At 38.6% G+C, this 18,772-nt stretch overlaps 8 protein-coding genes across 10 annotated transcripts in view; 5 read left to right on the top strand and 3 right to left on the bottom strand.

Annotated features, from left to right (window-relative positions):
• LOC104813854 (mannose-1-phosphate guanyltransferase alpha) overlaps window positions 1-2,846 on the top strand; it is a 4,153-nt gene extending 1,307 nt beyond the window's left edge. The window contains exons 3-17 of one of the 2 annotated variants that reach the window (XR_771833.2): window positions 8-70; window positions 148-248; window positions 364-442; window positions 542-602; window positions 845-891; window positions 979-1,071; window positions 1,157-1,247; window positions 1,379-1,427; window positions 1,507-1,620; window positions 1,721-1,868; window positions 1,964-2,056; window positions 2,144-2,212; window positions 2,305-2,347; window positions 2,434-2,651; window positions 2,761-2,846. Coding sequence is in view for 1 of the 2 variants with exons in the window: in XM_010541636.2 (XP_010539938.1) it covers window positions 8-70; window positions 148-248; window positions 364-442; window positions 542-602; window positions 845-891; window positions 979-1,071; window positions 1,157-1,247; window positions 1,379-1,427; window positions 1,507-1,620; window positions 1,721-1,868; window positions 1,964-2,056; window positions 2,144-2,212; window positions 2,305-2,347; window positions 2,434-2,534 (1,152 nt within the window). In the remaining variant the exon portion in view is untranslated. Of the gene's footprint in view, window positions 1-7; window positions 71-147; window positions 249-363; window positions 443-541; window positions 603-844; window positions 892-978; window positions 1,072-1,156; window positions 1,248-1,378; window positions 1,428-1,506; window positions 1,621-1,720; window positions 1,869-1,963; window positions 2,057-2,143; window positions 2,213-2,304; window positions 2,348-2,433; window positions 2,681-2,760 lie in introns of those variants that run through there. The other variant, XM_010541636.2, reaches the window with a different exon arrangement.
• An 852-nt stretch (window positions 2,847-3,698) lies between these two features.
• On the top strand, window positions 3,699-5,244 carry LOC104813855 (two-component response regulator ARR7). Its single transcript, XM_010541637.2, has 5 exons — window positions 3,699-4,047; window positions 4,149-4,225; window positions 4,551-4,628; window positions 4,727-4,797; window positions 4,895-5,244. The coding sequence occupies exons 1-5, from the start codon at window positions 3,891-3,893 to the stop codon at window positions 5,058-5,060; spliced, it is 549 nt and encodes a 182-aa protein (XP_010539939.1). The 5' UTR covers window positions 3,699-3,890; the 3' UTR covers window positions 5,061-5,244.
• A 484-nt stretch (window positions 5,245-5,728) lies between these two features.
• Window positions 5,729-7,434, top strand: LOC104813856 (NAD(P)H-quinone oxidoreductase subunit O, chloroplastic). Its single transcript, XM_010541638.2, has 6 exons — window positions 5,729-5,988; window positions 6,547-6,602; window positions 6,696-6,761; window positions 6,877-6,918; window positions 6,998-7,057; window positions 7,141-7,434. Exons 1-6 carry the CDS (start codon window positions 5,772-5,774, stop codon window positions 7,168-7,170), a joined length of 471 nt encoding a protein of 156 aa, XP_010539940.1. The 5' UTR covers window positions 5,729-5,771; the 3' UTR covers window positions 7,171-7,434.
• Window positions 7,435-8,711: 1,277 nt separating this feature from the next.
• On the top strand, window positions 8,712-11,950 carry LOC104813859 (receptor-like cytosolic serine/threonine-protein kinase RBK2). Its single transcript, XM_010541641.1, has 8 exons — window positions 8,712-8,881; window positions 9,598-9,981; window positions 10,193-10,444; window positions 10,546-10,700; window positions 10,814-10,893; window positions 11,023-11,158; window positions 11,241-11,390; window positions 11,517-11,950. Exons 1-8 carry the CDS (start codon window positions 8,836-8,838, stop codon window positions 11,649-11,651), a joined length of 1,338 nt encoding a protein of 445 aa, XP_010539943.1. The 5' UTR covers window positions 8,712-8,835; the 3' UTR covers window positions 11,652-11,950.
• LOC104813857 (thioredoxin H2-like) lies at window positions 11,880-13,101 on the bottom strand. 2 transcript variants are annotated; one of them, XM_010541640.2, is made up of 3 exons: window positions 12,909-13,101; window positions 12,678-12,758; window positions 11,880-12,162 (listed from the first exon to the last, which is right to left on the bottom strand). In XM_010541640.2, the coding sequence occupies exons 1-3, from the start codon at window positions 13,047-13,049 to the stop codon at window positions 12,031-12,033; spliced, it is 354 nt and encodes a 117-aa protein (XP_010539942.1). In that variant the 5' UTR covers window positions 13,050-13,101; the 3' UTR covers window positions 11,880-12,030. The 2 variants fall into 2 exon arrangements, with proteins under 2 accessions (XP_010539942.1, XP_010539941.1); XM_010541639.1 differs by having other exon boundaries at window positions 12,678-12,800; window positions 12,909-13,100.
• A 507-nt stretch (window positions 13,102-13,608) lies between these two features.
• On the bottom strand, window positions 13,609-15,772 carry LOC104813860. The gene has a single exon (XM_010541642.1). The coding sequence runs from the start codon at window positions 15,751-15,753 to the stop codon at window positions 13,720-13,722; it is 2,034 nt and encodes a 677-aa protein (XP_010539944.1). The 5' UTR covers window positions 15,754-15,772; the 3' UTR covers window positions 13,609-13,719.
• Window positions 15,773-16,078: 306 nt separating this feature from the next.
• Window positions 16,079-16,602, bottom strand: LOC109116673. Its single transcript, XM_019202544.1, has one exon. The coding sequence runs from the start codon at window positions 16,490-16,492 to the stop codon at window positions 16,253-16,255; it is 240 nt and encodes a 79-aa protein (XP_019058089.1). The 5' UTR covers window positions 16,493-16,602; the 3' UTR covers window positions 16,079-16,252.
• A 1,344-nt stretch (window positions 16,603-17,946) lies between these two features.
• Window positions 17,947-18,772, top strand: part of LOC104813861 (transcription factor MYB1R1-like) — a 2,382-nt gene continuing 1,556 nt past the window's right edge. The window contains exons 1-2 of the mRNA XM_010541644.2: window positions 17,947-18,328; window positions 18,715-18,768. Of these exons, the coding sequence (XP_010539946.1) occupies window positions 18,046-18,328; window positions 18,715-18,768 (337 nt within the window). The 5' untranslated portion in view covers window positions 17,947-18,045. The remainder of the gene's footprint in view (window positions 18,329-18,714; window positions 18,769-18,772) is intronic.

The raw sequence follows: 18,772 nt of genomic DNA on the forward strand, positions 1-18,772 counted from the left end.
ATTCCCAAAGCCGCTCTCCCCTCTTGCTGCCCAGCCAATGGTGCATCATCCAATTTCTGCCTGCAAAAGGGTATTTGTCTTTGGATTCATGTCGAGAAATTCCCCGTGTTTGCACTCTGATTGACTATGGCTTCTCTCTGGTTGTAGATTCCAAATTTAGCTCAGATATTCCTTGTTGGCTTCTATGAGGAAAGGGAATTTGCCCTCTATGTATCTGCCATTTCAAATGAACTCAAAATTCCCGTTCGGTAAAGTAAAAGCTCTCCTCTTTTTCCCCATTCCTGACATTGCTGGTTCCTCTGTTTGCTCTAAGCTTTCAATCTACATGGTTGGCTTCTGCATTGCTGATGATGTGTATATTAGATATTTGCGAGAAGACAAACCTCATGGTTCAGCCGGTGGGTTGTATCACTTTAGAGATTTGATAATGGAGGAGAACCCGGTGAGTCTTTGATGCATCTGAGTTGTGTCCTGTTTCCTTATTGCAGCATTACTGTTGCCTGTGGTATCATATTTTGACATTCATTCTGTTTCTCTGCAGTCTCACATCTTCCTGCTTAACTGTGATGTCTGCTGCAGTTTCCCGTTGGCAGAAATGCTCGGTATATCTTGTAGATTCAATCCCTTGAATCCAATAATTTGGATTTAATATTCTTATGATATCTTATGGAAATGGCTTTTAAAGATCGATACAATAGGATTTATATATGAAAACTCAGGTTTCATGTGCATATCTATACACTCATTATTTGCTGAATATAATAACAGACATGAATCTGTTAGTGTCTTTTTTTCGTTAATATTCGTGGTTTGGGTGGTCCTTACTGCTTTTTTTTTTTCACAGAGGCTCACAAGGGGTATGGAGGAATGGGAACTCTTCTTGTGATAAAGGTTTTTGATAAGACATTAGTCTGACTTTTTGTTTCTGGTGCCTGGTTAAGTTGCTTCTAAATATGTTTGACCTAATGTTGTTTCTAGGTTTCTCCCGAGTCAGCCAGCCAATTCGGGGAGCTGGTAGCTGATCCAGTTACTAATGAACTGCTGCATTACACTGAGAAACCCGAGACTTTTGTATGTACATCGTTGAGACTACTGAATTAATAGCACTTTTCTCTTCATCATTGTTTTTTGGCCCTAATGCTAAGTTGGAATGCAGGTCAGTGACCGTATAAACTGCGGTGTTTATGTATTTACTCCTGAAATTTTTACAGCCATACAGGATGTTTCCTCTCAAAGAAAAGACAGAGGTAAGCCTTAACATAGGTCTTATATGTGGTTTGTATGTAAAGACAAAGGCAGACTCAGAGCTTTGTTTTTTCGTTTCTAGCCATTCATCTTTGAGGATTCTTCTCCATTTTTGTTTCTTTGTTACATGTAGTAACACTACGACGTGTGTCGAGCTTTGAAGCCCTTCAACCAGCCACAAGGTTCGTCAGCATCTCATTTATTCATTTCATCGCTTGCGAGATTTCACTGTCTTTAACATCTCTGTTTTCCTTAAAATAGGATCCCGACCGATTTTGTGAGACTGGATCAGGATATACTCTCACCTCTTGCTGGGAAGAAGCAGCTATACACATACGAGACCATGGATTTCTGGGAGCAAATCAAATCTCCCGGGTATGTCCCACCCCGAAAACATTTTTTATGCTGAAAAAAAAAGGATAGAAAATGGCTCTGTTGACTCATTTTTTCGGTGTTATGCGTTGATTTGAGGCAGAATGTCGCTCAAGTGTTCGGGTCTTTATCTTTCTCGATTTCGGTTGACATCTCCTCATCTGCTGGCTAGTGGGGATGGAACAAGGAGCGCGACAGTTATTGGCGATGTTTATATTCATCCCTCTGCAAAAGTACACCCAACTGCAAAGGTAAATTTATTTCTGAGGCATTGGTTTGTGGGTGTGGCCGAATGCAAGTTCTTCCCGTTTTACCGCTTGAGAAAGTTAATGTTGTATATTAACAGATCGGTCCAAACGTTTCGATCTCTGCGAATGCCCGTATCGGACCAGGTGTAAGGCTTATCAACTGTATCATACTTGACGATGTCGATATCATGGTATGCATTCTCTTATATATTTTATAGATTCAGAGGTAAAAGTTTGCAGGAGTTTCGACTCTTTTGCGGCTTACTTTTTTTTCCCAGGAAAACGCTGTCGTGACAAACGCAATCGTCGGGTGGAAATCTTCACTCGGAAGATGGTCCCGTGTCCAGGCATGCCCCTCCCCCCTCTTCTGTTCATCTTCTCTCCATCCAACCAAAACTTAAAGAACTTGATAATGTTCTGTCTGCTTGCTTGTTCACAGGCCGAAGGACACTACAGTTCCAAACTCGGGGTCACAATTCTCGGTATCTCCTTTGTTTTGCTTCGTGTTTTTACGTTATTCATCGTCGGTTTTGTACTAACTACCGGCATTCGGTTTTTTTTTCCTCAGGAGAATCAGTGGCGGTTGAAGACGAGGTAGTTGTAACCAGCAGCATTGTTCTTCCCAACAAGACGCTGAACGTCAGCGTTCAAGATGAGATCATTTTGTGATGAATGTCGTCATATTACCATGCAAATGTACCATTTTGTCGGATTCAGTGCTTTTTTGTTGTTGGCGTTAGAATCACTTGAAAAGCAATTTCACATGTTGTAACCGATATTTTGAAGGTAAGAGGCGCTTGTTTTTATCATTTTTACTGTCTTTTTTCAGTAAATTATTATTATTATTCTTTTATTTATTTCTGACACAAATTATGTCTGCGTTATATCTTCGTAGGAGATTTGGTCTTACGTTTATCATAGGACAGGCTGGATTTTCGGTCGGAACTCGTGGGTTATGTTTGAGTTGGCAATACATCTTTGTCTAAGGATCCTTTTGGCACTATATATATATATATATATATATATAAAAGAGATACTGATCATGGTCCATACAAACAAATTGTCTTTTTTTATACAATAACTATACTTTTAAAATATGAATATTAAAATTATAAAAACATGGCTGATATCTCTCGAGAGTGACTCGGTTTTAAAAGAAAAATAGATTTGGTCACTAGAATTCATTGTTTTTGGGACCTATGCATGAAAAAAAGAAACTTAATCTGTAAATTGTAAAACAAATTTTTAAAGTTTTCTCTTCAATACCAGGATTATTATAAATATATATTTTAGAAAATATACTCCGTCCGTTTTAATATAAATATCGTTTTAGATTTTTTTCACAGTTTTTTAAAAAATTTAAAAAAGTCATATATCTCTTATAATGATATACAAATCAATATTCTATTAAAATTTGATATTTTTAATTAAAGATAAAATTAATTTTTTTATTAAAAATCATATAGAAATTTAAAATGGTAGTTATTTAGAAACAAAAAATAATCTTTAAACAGATATTTACATTGAAATAGAAGTATTTTTTTAATTTTTCGATAACAAAGAAAGATATTAGAAAATAAAGGATTATAAGATTTGGAAAAAAAAAATACTTGTCAAAGGGGGTTATTTTGGTGGATTCGAGCAAAATCTCTGAAAACTTTATCTGACCGCTCATGTACTAAAACGAAGGAAAATTCCATGTCAAAGATTTGTAACAATCGCATTAGACACTGACAAAAGATTATAAAATCCGAGAGATTCGGTCGGAAGATTTGACGAAAGAGTATTTAAGTTTCTGACAAACAGACATCGCAAAAGTCATGTCACTGATCACATAGATCTTCCCCCCAAGATCTTAACAAACAAGATCCGATCTTCCCAATCTCTTTAATCCCCACTTTTTCCTTTCTCTTTCTCTATCATATTTATGCCCATTGACCTAACTTCTCGACTTCCCTTGACGAAACCTTCTGTCCTACGAGAAACCCTTTTGCTTTTGAGCTCCCTCCCTCAGAGAGCGTATCCATGGCAGTCGGCGAGGTTATGATGGTGGAGAAGCAGACGGAGGTCTCCGGCGGAGATTCGCCGGTTTCTTCGCCGGAGTTACACGTCCTCGCCGTCGATGATAGTTTCGTAGATCGGAAAGTCATTGAGAGGTTGCTTCGGATTTCAGCTTGTAAAGGTAACCGAACGAATTGAAGTTTTTAATTGTTTCTGACTTTGTTGTCTATTTTATGAACTGGGTTTGGTTCTTGGAATTGATTTTTTGTTTTGAATTTGCAGTGACGGCTGTGGAGAGTGGGACTAGGGCTCTGCAATACCTTGGATTAGACGGAGAGAATGGAGCTGCTGATCTTATGGTACGATACTGTTTTTTTCCGGTTCTTGAAATCTGTTTGGCTACTGAGAAAATTTTGATGGGTAAAAACAAGAAACCGATATTGCATTTGATGATTTGGAAGAACGAAATGGTGGAGAGAGAGAGGCTTGAACTTGAACACCTCTCATTATCATGGGAAACTTCTGTTTGGCTACCTGGAAAGTTTTTCCAGGGAAAATCATAGACCACATCTCTCTCCCTTTGGTTACCAAGAAATCTCTCTCTTTTTTTGTGAGCTGTTGAAACTTATTAGAAAACATATGGGTTTTTTTAGTTTCATTGATTTGCGTCGTGTTTGAGTGCAGGATTTGAAGGTGAACTTGATAATGACTGATTACTCGATGCCGGGGATAACCGGGTATGAACTTCTCAAGAAAATCAAGGTAAAAACTTTTTTTGTCGGAAATGTCGTAAAATGAAGAGAAAAAAAAGCATTATTCAGCATTTACAGAGGAAGAAATCTGTGTGAAAATTTTCTCAGGAATCATCGGAGTTGAAGGAAATACCGGTGGTGATAATGTCGTCGGAGAACATACTACCTCGGATCGTAAGGTGAGTTCGAGATCTGTCTGTAAATCCATGGCGGAACTGTGACTGTGGGTGAGATTTTCATTACCAAAAAAAATCTTTTTTGTTTTGCATTTGTCAGATGTCTGGAGGAAGGAGCGGAGGATTTCCTGGTGAAACCGGTGAAGTTATCTGATGTGAAGCGATTGAAAGAATCTATCGTCAAAGGGACAGCCAACGTCGAACATGAAATGTCTGATCCATCTGCTGCTTCGCCATTAAATTCAGAACCCGTGGTTCTTGGTTGAAGACACACATATATACATATACATATATATATATATATATGTATATGTATATGAGGAAGATGTTATCTAACTTTCTGTCAATAGTCTGAATGCATGTTTTGAAGCGTTATGTCAACGATGACGATAATTTTTGTTCTTAGCCGTTGCGAGCATGAATGGTTCTTGAAGATTTTATATCATCTTACATCGTTCTATATGCTAACAACAATCTTTTGGTGTTTTTGTTCAAACCCTAAAAACATGTAACAAAGTTGGAGTTTGTAAATTTTAGGAGGATATTATCATATAAACTCGCACCTTTTTTTTCTTCAAAATTTTAATTTTTTTTAACCGAAGAATAAAAATATAAAAAGGATTAAATATAAAAACGTGATGGAGTTTGTGGTAAGAAAAGGGAACCGAGGATATATCATTTTTACCCTTTTAGTACTAAGACATGGTTTTGTAATTTATCCAACACATCCTTTGTTATCAAATAAGACGTTTTTTTAATAAAAAAATTGATATTATTGGTGAAATATAAGTATTTTTTGTAATACCCATTGATTTGTTTTAATTTTTCACCAAAAGAAAAAGATTTTCAAATAATAATTGAATAATTACATGTCGCCTTCTGATTGGCTCAATTCAGACGTTGGAGAAGACCGCGGGAATTACCTTCGTCTTATCCAGAAAAATCTCAGAACAGAAACACACGAACACTTGTCTCCCATGGCGTTCTCAGCGACTCTCTCTCATCTTTCTTCTTTCTCGAGCCTCTCTTCTTCAATTCCCAGGCCTTACAAAAGACTCGCATTTCGGTCCCTGCCCAAATTGACCGTCAAAGCAGAGGCAGAGACAGAGAAAGAGAAGACAGCCACACAGGCAAAGCCCGAGGGTGAAGCTTCCACCACTGCCGCCAAAGCTCCGAAGAAACCGGTTTACTCGAGTCGGTTCTTTGCTTTCTTTTGCTTTTGAATTCGATTTCAGAGATTCGATCATTGTTCGAAATCCCCCCTTTTTTCCTGGTTTCCGTGGGTGAGTGAAGGGGCTGCAGAGGCTTTGATTGTTGTCTGAAATCTCTTTCTTTGGATTTTGTGGAGGAACCCTGAAGTAGAATACGGTCGATTTCGTTCTGGGTTTTTCGAATTCGCTTGGGGAGATTTGATAGCTGTTGAAAGGTTTCTTTTTTTCTTTCTTTCTGATTTCTGTTTCTGTTTGCATTCTACAGCAAGAGATTTTGATTGTTGTTAGTTTTCTTCCTTGAATCTATGTATTGCAGAGATTCAAGAGTAGTTGAAAGTTCATTTTCCTGTCTGAATATTGATGCAGAGAGCTTGATAGTTGTCTGAAACCACTCTTTGAATCTCAATTGCAGAGAATTAATGTTCCCTGAAATGTTTTCCCTTAGATTTTGCGGGTGACAACGAAGAGTCAGTCAAGGTTTTCTCTGTGTCTGAATTCAGTGTCATACATTTCTCAGTTGTCTGAATTCCATGTGGAACAGTGAAGAAGGGACAGATCGTTCGAGTGGACAAGGAGAAGTACCTCAACAGCGTCAACGTATGCTGAAGTTTTCCATTTGATTATTCACCAATAAACAAAACTGTTCTTCAATCTGTTCTGAGCATCATTTCTTTGTTCTTGATGTCTCAGTATCTATCCGTCGGTCATCCGCCTTACTACAAAGGCTTGGATTACATCTATGAAGATCGCGGAGAGGTATATCTATAATCTATACTGATTTGAAATCTTTATGAAACTGCTGCATTCAAGATTCGGGATTTCGGATAAAAACACAGCACAATATGTTTTGCCAAACATTCGCCGCACGCAGGTATTGGATATCCGCATTTTCGAGACGGGGGAGTATGCACTTGTAAGTTTTTCAGACATTTTGTACTGAGCTGTTCCGGTTCATATGAGCTATGTGTACTGAAAGGGTGTCGAGATTATAGGTCGGATGGGTCGGAATCCCGACCGCGCCAGCGTGGCTACCGACAGATATGCTGATCAAGGTAACTCGGGTTTTCTTACCGCACCGGTCTAGTTGCTATCGCATAGAGTTTTCGCTCAAAGTGTTATTCGAATTTCTCTGCAGTCTGAGAAACTGAACTACGAGCGACTATGAGCCCGAAGAATGCCAGCCAAGCTTCCAAGTGTGACTTGTGTTATTTGTTGTGAAGATGAATCTTAACGGTAACACTCAGATGTGAATCTTAACGGTTACCAATATATACACATATATATAACTGTAAACCCGATCGAGAAAATGATGAAGGAGGTCGGACTGGATCCGGTAAGAGAAGAGAGCGCCACTTCACATGAAAACTTGTTGTCAAGCGTGTCTATATGTGCATTTGGAGGCTTGTTTTAATGATTCCTGAAATAATTATCACTAATCTCCAAGTTTAAAAAAAAAAACTATAAAAATCACATCCCTCAAAAGTAAAACGTAGCCTTGTGGCTATATATATATATTAAAAACTATATTATATAGTTGCATGTTCAAAAGATACCAGAAGAAAAAAAAGAAATAATTGAAATTAGATATGGCAGAATCATTTCTTTTGTAACCATCATTTCAGCTTTTGATGAAGTGATTAAGCAAACAATAAATGATTTACAGTTGCATTTACGTTGGTGCGAAATCAGAAAGTTAGGAGACAAAGTGAATCCGTATTCAAATAAAAGTGGAAAATCCGCATAAATACCTAAACAGTTGATTTGACAATTTAGTACCTCAACTATTGTATTATTCTAATTTAGTACCCAAACTGAAATAATAGAATTAGTTAGAATTTAGAAATATCGATATTTATGTAATAAGAAGAGTCTTTAGTTAAATGATTTTTTTTATGGATAAATATCAACCCTTGTTTGTTTTTATTATTATTTTTGTTGCTGTTTCTTTAAAACGAAAGGTTACCAAGATGGATAAATATTGTCGAGTTAATTGCGACAAAAACCAAATTAGAAGTGGACATTCCGTATAAAAATTTAATATCTAATAGTATCTAAATAGAATTCCGTATAAAAATTTCTTTAGAAAAAAAAATAATTTTTGATGTAAATCGAATTTGAATCAAACCCAAATTCGACATGAAGTTAATTGAACCTTAAACCAAAATTAATGTATATGCCTAATGTACGATATGTATTGCTTGAATGTAAGATTACGTGTGTGGCATGGGATTTTGGATTTTATGATTTAAACATTATAGTGTCATGAAACTTGATTAATTGCAAAAAATGTAATTAATGACAATCAAATGATTTTATAGAGCACATTAATAATTTTGATGTTTGCTTAGCCTTTTTATTAAACTGAAATGATTGTTAGTTTGGTAATAGGAAGCAATAATCTATTTTACACCGGAGATTGTCCCATCCGCAAGGCATCGTCCATCATTTCTAATTTTTATTTCACTTTCTTTTTCTTTTTCAGTAGTATGTTTCAAGCGACTTTAATGTTACTTTACAGTTTTCTCTCTCTCAATATATATATATATATATAATTGATAAAAAGAGAGAAAATAAGAAACTTTAATGTATACACTAATTCCTGTTAATTATATTTGAATAATTTAAAACAATCAAACCTAACCCATATATATATATATATACACACACACACATACACACACTCTTACTACAAATTAGCTACAAGCTTGTCTGTTACACACACACACACACACACACATATGACATATATATATATATGTCTTCTAAGTTACCTTTACTTACAGGGGATGCCTCTACGTGATATCTCTCTGCTGTTCTAATTAGGCATCTGATGCGGTCGTCGTCTTCCATGGATCCATTCGATTTGTTCCGCAGAGGTTCGTGCCCTTTTCCTGCATCTTCCCGCTCTTTGGCTGGCTTGATGAATTTCGTTTTAAAAAAAAAAAAATTGTGGAAGAATGTGAGATTATTCTCTACCTTTTTTCTAGTTATAGATTTCTCTATTTATATATATATATATATAATATCCCTTTTATGGTTGATTTAAATTAATCAGAAGAATTTTAATCTAATGTAATATTTCTCTTCATTTTTTTGGTTAAATCTTCACTAAAAGTTGTGATAGCTTTTTTGAATTTGTATATCTTAAATATTTGATTGTGCACGACATATGTTTTCGGATCTATATAGGTTAATTACATTTTCTTCCATATTTAAATCAATTTTAGTTATTTTTATTTTTATCTAATATTTTTCACTCTGGAAAAAAAAAACAGACGAACAAATGAAGAAGGGCATGTGATTTTGATTTTTATCTAACAATACATTATTGAGATTTTCTCTCTCAATCTTTCCCTTATTATTTTGTATATATTAAATATTCCTTTTAGACTGTTTATTTTCGAAGTTTCTCTCTCTTCCTGTTTTTTGAAATCCCTTTTTTATTTCCGTAAAAGATTTTCAATTTGAGTTTTTTTTTGTAAAAGTTTGCAAATTAATATTGGAAAAAAGAGTTTTCAACGTAAAAAACTTCCTTTGGGAGGAAAACAGAAGCGTCGAGCTTAAGTACAAGTCTCTTCCTCTGTTTCCTCAGAACATTCTCATTCTCAGACAATGGAGAAGAAGGCGCAGGATTCTTCACTGCCAACAGTTCTCGACTTCTTCAGAACGGAAGAACTCGAGACGAGCTCGTCAAAGCCAGATTTTGAAGAACAGGGCGCGAAGAACGGCGCGTCGAGGTTACGTGAAATCCTTCGGCTTCTGAGGATTCGATCGAAGAAATCGATGTCGAATTTGAATCCCTTCAGCAACAACAACAGTGCCCTGAAGAATTCTATGAGGAGATGCAGCAGCATGAGGGAAACCATCGGATTCGACTGTAATTTCGTGTTCAATGATGCTCGGTTTCATCTGGTTTCTCCCCGAAGGATCTTCACCCTCGCCGAGCTTCAATCCGCCACGGACAATTTTGCTTTCGGTCGGTCTCTCTCTCTCTCTCTGAAGTTTGGAGCTTTTGGTTCGAAATAACTTTATACATGTCTGAGAAGCCGAGAAAACAAGATCTTGGACGCGTACAAGTGTTTTGAGTGTCTTGATTGGGACAATGTCGATACTGTAATTTGCATAACAATACACACGATTGTAGATTTATGATTGAACCGTATGCATTGTTTCTTCTTTTTGTGCAGATAATCTTATCGGAAAAGGCGGTTACGCAGAGGTGTTCAAGGGACGACTGCAGAACGGGCAGCTCGTGGCGATAAAACGGCTGACACGAGGGACGACAGACGAGATCATCGTAGATTTTCTGTCCGAGATGGGGATGATGGCGCATGTGAACCATCCCAACGTAGCAAAGCTTTTCGGGTATGGCATCGAAGGAGGAATGCATCTCGTTCTCGAATTGTCGCCTCACGGGAGCTTAGCTTCCATGCTCTATGGTCAGTTTTCGGTTTTGATTCATATAGAATCAGAGAATTGGAATAGAGAATAACAGTTACTCGAATTCGGATTCTCTGAAAACAAGAACGATTTTTGGTAGGGTCAAGGGAGAAGATCGATTGGGGCGTCAGGTACAAGATTGCGTTAGGGACGGCCGAGGGATTGGTGTATCTTCATAGAGGATGCCAGAGAAGGATCATACACAGAGACATAAAAGCTGCAAACATTCTTCTCACACAAGACTTTCAGCCTCAGGTGTGTATATATATATCATTATCCACAATGCCCTTTTCGCTCGGTCTGTGCTATCAAAATCTTGCATCATTTTAAGGCTATACCGAAATCTCTAATCTTGTTTTTGAGCTCAGATTTGCGATTTCGGGCTTGCGAAATGGTTACCGGAACACTGGACGCACCATATCGTTTCCAAGTTCGAAGGCACATTCGGGTTTGTATGCAGGCTTGATCTATGTCATCCCTTTACATAATTTTGTCCGAAGGGTTTTGAGGTTTAGGGTTTTAGGGTTTGGTTATACAGATGACAAAAAGATCCCACTCTTCTATTTCTCCGATTCAGATATCTTGCCCCAGAGTACATGACTTATGGAATAGTAGACGAGAAGACCGACGTTTTCGCCTTTGGTGTACTCTTGTTGGAGCTAGTCACTGGACGTCGAGCTCTCGATTACTCGAGGCAAAGTCTTGTTCTATGGGTGAGCACGTTCTCTTCTTCGGGTTTTCTCTCTCTAGAGATTCAACATATATATGTTCTTCTCAATCTTGAGACGATATCAGGCAAAACCCTTGATGAAGAAGAATAAAATTAGAGAGCTGATCGATCCATCTCTGGCGAATGCCTACGACACAAGACAGATGAAGCTCGTGCTTTTAGCTGCCTCGCTATGTATCCAGCAATCATCGATTCAGAGGCCTCAAATGAGTCAGGTAACTCTCTCGTTCTTCCGGAAACCCTAAATCTCTCACGACTCATTCCTTGTTTCGAAAGTAACAGATACCGCCCTTTGTTCGAGAATAACGACTGTCTTCATCCTCATTGCGATTGTCATATAGGTTTTGGAGATCCTCAAAGGCAACTTGAACGATCTTAAGTGCATAAAGAAATGCAGGGTTTCGTTCTTTCGCAAGGCCTTTCGCGACGAAATCATAGTTACAGAAATGCATGATCACAAGTCACCAAAGATCTGAAAATGTTTCTGAAATCTTGAAGATCAAGAACTCCATGAGCTCAGGACATTGTTGATGCAACCTGAGATTCAGACATTGAGCTTCAAGAAACAGTGGAAGCTTCAGATGTCTGAACGTCTCCACTCAGTAAGGAGAAGGAAATAGCACTGAGGGCTCCTCTTTTCCCACCAATTTTGGAAATTTAGAATTCATAGCCATATATTCTAAATGCCTTGGCAAATTATTGGAGAAATCTAACGTCATGTAGAAACGAGTTGATAGAAATTTCCATCGACAACAAATCAGTAGAGATTGTTTCGTGATCGAAGAAAGCATACACAAATACGAGAAATTATATTTATCAAATACGGATTTTCACACTTAGCTGGTGACAGAAGTATCAGGGCCTGTGATGTGAAATCTTCCTCTCGAGTTCATCCTTCTTGGCTCCGACGACCCTATCAACTTCTCTGCCTCTCTTTACCAGCACAAATGTCGGCATTGCCTGCACCCCGAATTCCCGAGCTACATCCTGGAATCATCCGTATCGACACGAGTTAATTATTTCTTCTCACCCGGAAACCCGAAAATGCAGAAACAGATAACGAAATCAATCTCGATCAACACTCATCATCATCATCTGAGCACATATTCGTCCCCATACGAATACGATACATGAAATACAATGCGAATTTGATATAATTCTGGTTCTTTAACAGCCAAAATGGTTAAGTTTGCATATTGATAGTCATTGATCAAGGAGTTGCTTCAAACTTCAAATGATGTTGTTTCGGTTTTATTGATGAATGCAGAAAGGTTATCATATGACAAACAGAATCTACAAATTTATGAACGAAACGAGTTTTTCGCCAAAATCTGTATCAAACAAATCAGAACATAAATCGAGAAATCCGGGTCGTGAGGGATCCATCCATGCTAAAATGACCAAGAAAGCTGAAAACTTTGTGGGATTTTATCCGAACCCAGATCGCAAATCAGGAATCTGCAAGGGAGAAAACGAAGAATTTCACCCGATCATACACTTACAGGAACTTCGTCGACATCGATTTTGACGAACTCAACGTCAGTGAACTTCTCAGCCAATCCCTGAAATACCGGCGCCATCATCTTGCAGGGACCACACCACGAAGCCGTGAAATCAATCACCAACTTCCCTCAGTTCAAACCCATCACAGAAAAACGCAATTGAATCTCAGATAACCCTTAAAAAAACCCTAGTTCCGTTCAAATTGAACATGGATCCAGATGAACACATACCAGTTTCGACGATTCCTTGATCTCGTTGAAATAAAGCTGCCACCGAGCCGAGGAACTGAACTTCGAGACTCGATCAGATTCCGATCCAGTCTCGGATTCTGAAGCTGCACCACCCAGAAAGGACGAGAGAATTCCTCCCATTGTTTTCTTTTTTCTCTCTCTCTATATTTTCTTCCAGAGGAAACGAAGTTAGGCTAGGCAGAGAGCAGAATCGCTGCGCTTTTAAAAAAAAAAGCCGCCAGCTCTCTTGTACACGTCGTGCCGTCATACGTTCCTACATTCGCACGTCCTGCTGTTTAGTGTTTAGTTATACGAAACTCGTGTCGTTTCATTAGATATAACATAATACAGTTTTGTAATATGGTCTGTTCACTGTTTTTTTTTTAAACCGACATCCTAGATCAGACTAATATTGCGGTCGAGAGTCACTCATGTGTTTTGATTATAAGCTATTTTTCTAAACTTGAGATTCAGAGCGAGACAAGACAAGACGTTTTGCGTTTTGGTTTCACCGGTTGAATTACCTGACCATGGACTGTTTTCTCTCTATTTTCTCAAGTTTTCCTTCTTTTTTTTCTCAGCAACCAAACACTTGTTTGGAAGTACTTGTACTTTATGATGGGGAATGTAGGAAGATGGTGATCACTTTCCACGTGAAAGCTCAATCTTGAAGATTAACGTATTCATTGGATAGATACAATTTTCATTCAAGTGTCATGTGTGAATGAAAACAATACAAAGTACATAATCATCCACAGCCATTACATATAAAAACAACTCATGAAATACAATAAACTCATCGTACCATGTCTCAAGAATACAGAAAGTCGAAGAAATTCCTTTGATGAGACCGTAAGAATATAGCAAGACAGCTGGAAGAACAAATGTATCTATCAGTGTCGTCATGTACCTTTAGAAATACGAGGAATTTGCAACGGAGTCGACACACGTTACAACGCGGCCGAGTGCTATGGCTGTTCGGAATCACTTCAAACTTGAGCTCTCCCGTCGTCACTATGCTCCCCGGTGCGAAAGACGCCAAGTCTTCGGCCACACATCCCGTGTGGAAAGTGGTTCCACACTCATCACAAGAGTAGAACCAATTCTTCGGATTCATTTCTTCCTCGCAAATCTCGCACCAGTATCTGCCGATATCCGCGCTTTCGCCATAGCACAAGAAAAGGGGATGTTCGTCGTTTTTGTGGTTCTCCTTTCTTGGCAAAACCGCGCATTTGTAGTCCAACACGAAGTTACAAGCGGTATCAATGCATCCGAGATGACGATTCACCGCTCTATTAGCAGGGATACGGATAAATACTTCTCTGCCGCAAGCCCCGCAAGGATAATTATAGTTCTTGAGTTCATTATTGCATATCAAGGAATGACCACCATGCTTGAATGGCTCGGAAAATGAAATGCATGCTACTTCTATTCTATGGTGCTTCGCCTCGTACCTAAAACCAGTAGAGCACTTTCCACAAGCGGTGCAAAAAAACATTTTCGGGGAATCCTTGGAATCGGTCACCAGTGTTAACCGCTCGCTAGATAGCACGTGACGCTTCTTGCGAGGGAGATTGGCGCATGTTTCGTGAAGGAAAAAGCCGCAATCATCGCAGTGGTAGAACGGATCGGTGTATAGGGGACGGATACACGCATTGCAGCGTATGTTTTCCTCACAAAAAATGCCCTCCTTGTTTAGGATAAGATTGTGTTCTTCATGACTGAAATGCTTTATTACATCCTCGTCTATCTGCTTGAATGGCTCGATATCTTCACTTTCTTCGAATTCTCCTTCTAACTCTCTCCCATCCCACACATCATAGCTGGTTGCGCATCTCGAATGAACCGTATAATCACGGCAGACGGAGCAAGAATATGCCCCGTACGACCAATCAATCTTTTTGAAACATACTCCACAATCACGATTCGGATTCTCGGTTACACCGAGAGGGTTAATGTAGGAAATACGGTGATCATGGCGGTTGATGTTTATAACGCGGGGTAAATCTATGCACTCTATGTGGATCATGAAATCGCATTGGAGACATAAATAAGGACTTCGATCACCATTCTCCCCGCAAACATCGCAGGTAAAAGAGACGTGTCTCGGCACGAGGTTGAGTTTGTGAGCATGGGTTTTAAGGTTTAAAAAAGAAAACGGGGGAGGATTTTTGGCGCACTTTATGTCCAGATTGAACTTGCATGTGGAACAATGATAAAGCCGTTGATCCGGGAATCCATCCCCGCACAGGCCACATTTTCCGTCAGTATAATCGGGCGGTTTACTCATCAAGAGGGTGAGAGGGTGAAGAGGGTGAGAGGGGTGGTTCAGCTCCGGCGAGAGCTCGGAACAATCCCTATGGAAACATAATCCACACTGGAAGCATAAATACCGGTACGGATTGACCAACTCCGTACAAACATGACACGGCTGGTAGGTTCGTTTATCTGGGACTAGCGAGATAAAGTGGTGATGGGCCTTAGGGTTTTCAATGACAAGAGATGGCGGGTCTAAGGCACAACCTATGTCCATTTCGAAGTCACAAACCGAGCAACGATAGCCGACATCCCCTTTTATGACATGACCGCATAAAGAGCACTCGTTCCTGTAAGTCATACCCGAGACGAGGCGGAGAGGAGGATGGCCGGGCTGATGAGAAGGGATCTCTGGTCGGGATTCCGCACATTCCTTGTGCATGAAGAAATCTCCGTAACACATCTTGCAGCGGTAGCCGTCCTCATTGTAAACTCCTCCTCTAGAGCAACCTTTGCACTCGACCCTAGATCCGCCCGAGCGGTACAAAGGGTGTTTATGCGTGGGCAGAGTCACTGATGTATAATCCATGTTGCCAAACAAACAGAAATATCGCTTTGAGTTTTAGGTTTATGTGATTTAGTTGAAATTTTGATAATGATTTATAGAAAACGGAGCAAAAAGTTTCGACCTTTACGCCATTCTTTTCTTCTCCACTACAAATACCCTTCTTCTTTTCTTTTCCTTGACTTTAAAAAAAGTATTACTTTATTCCTTTCTTTGTTTTTGTCGAATAAGAAATTCCTCTTTCTCATATTCCAAGTCCAAGATATTGGATCATCTCCTCTGTTTAATTTTTGTTAACTTTCATTTAAGTTCCTAACAATAGTTTTTTTTAATTAAAAAAAGCGACAAAAAATACAAAATTAATCGTTTTTATACAAATATACACACGGCGATCTAAAGAGCTTGAAACAATGAATACACACATATCGATTAAGAAAACAATAGATGAGAGCTGCACCACCGCATAATAATTCACACATATATATATATATATATATGAATGTATGTAGATGGGTTTAAAATCTTAATGTTTTTGTGTGGCCTTGTGGTACTTGTCCTTCACCCAGCGAAACCCTAAGCTTGAGCCATGCTTGATCTTCTTGAACCCTGAAGAAGCCACGGCTTTTGTCTTCTCGAAACCTTGTCCCATCTTCTCTTTGTACTTCGCCGTGTTCGACGACGGTGCTCCGCCGCCTGCGCCGCCTCCACCGCGGCCGGAGCCGTCGTTGTCCCACTGGTCGGCCCATGATGCTCCTCCGTCCATGGTCACGATGATCCTACTAAGCTTCGGAGACAGAAAATATCGGATTTTGTTTTTTTTTTAGCGTGGGCGAATCGCAAATTCTTCGATATTGGCTTAGCAGATGAGATTTATGTATAAATACACACGCGATGACACTGTACACGTGTTCGTGGAGAAGTCGGTCCAATTTGGGTAATTTGTATGGTGGACTTTGAATTTGGTTTTTGGTCCTTTTGCGTGGTCCATCTTTGATTTAGCAGACAAAAATGACTTTGTTATTCAATTGTTTATAATATGATTTTCATGAACATGCATCCATATATATATTCTCTAGAACTTGAATCGGAGAAATAGTTTATAAACGTTTTTGGTTAGTTGGAGGATCCATTAGATATTTTTATTTTATCTGAGTTTTGAAGAAGACTGTATTAATGATGGAACCATATTGACTTGCATGTAATTCGGCTTTTTTTTTTCTTTTAAATTAAAAGATATAAAATTTGAAAAATACTTATAAAGGATTTATTATGTATGTAATTGAATATTTTTTACCATAAATAATTCCTGAGGAAAAGTAATTAACTTTTTTGTTATTCAATGTATGGCGAAAAAAAAATAAAAGTTCTAGAAGAATCTAGAACAGTTTTTATTTTTTATTCGCCGTGGACTTCGCCGTCTTCCCCCCGTGAGCGCTGACGGTTAATTACGATATCAATTTTAAATGCTTTGAAATGCTGAGGGTACATGTTTAAGTATTTTTATATTCTAAGAATATATACATATATATCTATATATTATCCAATCAAATATAAATATAAAATGTTAGAAGAGAAGATAATATAAAGTTACTAAGATTATATAACGATTTGCTGCAATACAACTCTTGTTTAAATGAGAGCAGAAACCAATTCAATCGGTTTCCAATGGTACGAGATTTATTTATTTATTTATTTATTTATTTGAGGTTAATGGGCTACATGGGCTGGGCTCATAAAGCCCAAAACTCTATTGGACTAAAGAAACCTATATTCACATATTTATGGGCCCCATTAAACCCAATCAAAATTTGAAAACTATAATTGTGATAAAGCATGCAACTTGATGAATATCAACCACCCACAAATCTGTATAGACCAAGGAACCTCGAGAATCTACTTGACATAAAGAAAATGAAGATGGTGGGTTTCCGCATTATCTTTAAATTTTTTTTTATAGAAAAATGATACAAAAAAGGCAAAATATATGTAGGAAAAGGAGGAAAAAAGGTTTTATCTTTATTCTTTCAATAAAATATTTAAATATGATACTCTTGAGTTTTTTTTTTTCTAACCAGAAAATAAAACTATCCAACGGGAAACGTATAAAGACACAGCTCGGTGACACCGGAGGAAATAACCTACGAATTAGTATATGACACGTTGCACACGTTATCGATCACGTGGCAGTTTCTCGCTTTATAAAAATACACACAAGCAGCTCACATCCATTCGCCACATACTTCTTCTCTCTTCTTTGCATTTTGCACGGTTCAAAGATTCCCTCTGTGAAAGGGCAGAACTGTAATTATTGGACTCATGGCAGCCGGAAGCTCTAGCTCGTCGGAGACCGGCGGCGGCGGAGTAAGAAAGGAGATCATGCTGTTCGGCGTCAGGGTTGTGGTTGATCCGATGAGGAAGTGTGTGAGTTTGAACAATCTGTCTGAGTATGAGCAACCGGAGGAGATCCCGAAGAAGATTGGCGGCGGAGATGGTGATGGAGAAGGGAAGAACAAGGCGGATTTCGCCGTCGGCTACGCCTCCGCCGATGAAGCTGTCCCGATTTCTTCTTCTTCCGGTGGAAATCGCGAGCGTAAACGAGGTATTTTTTTCCCCTCCAATCTTAGATGAAACGATCTCTGATCTTTGTTGTGTGATCCGATCGGTGATTGATTCGTAGGATCTCGATGGAACTGTTAGCGATTATAATCGGTTTCATTACTTTGCTTTCCGGATTGTAGAAATTAATTGTCCAGAGACTCGAGTTTAGGAGAGGAAATCGGTGCACGTTGTTTTCATTTTCAAATTTTTTGAGGGAAAAAATGATTGTTGTAATTTGGTTGAGAAACTTCATGGGTTTACCATTTTCCGAAAGTAATCGATCCCGTGGCCAGTCAGGAAAGCAAAAAAAAAAAAAGTTGTTTGCTTTGTCGATTTGGCTTTGGAATGATCGGATGATTATTCACTGTGATGTTTGTGACAAATCAGGAATTCCATGGACTGAGGAAGAGCACAAGTTGTTCTTGCTTGGGCTTCAGAAGGTAGG

Source organism: Tarenaya hassleriana, unplaced genomic scaffold (genome assembly GCF_000463585.1).
Source record: "Tarenaya hassleriana unplaced genomic scaffold, ASM46358v1 Cleome20, whole genome shotgun sequence".
Classification (NCBI taxonomy): domain Eukaryota; kingdom Viridiplantae; phylum Streptophyta; class Magnoliopsida; order Brassicales; family Cleomaceae; genus Tarenaya; species Tarenaya hassleriana.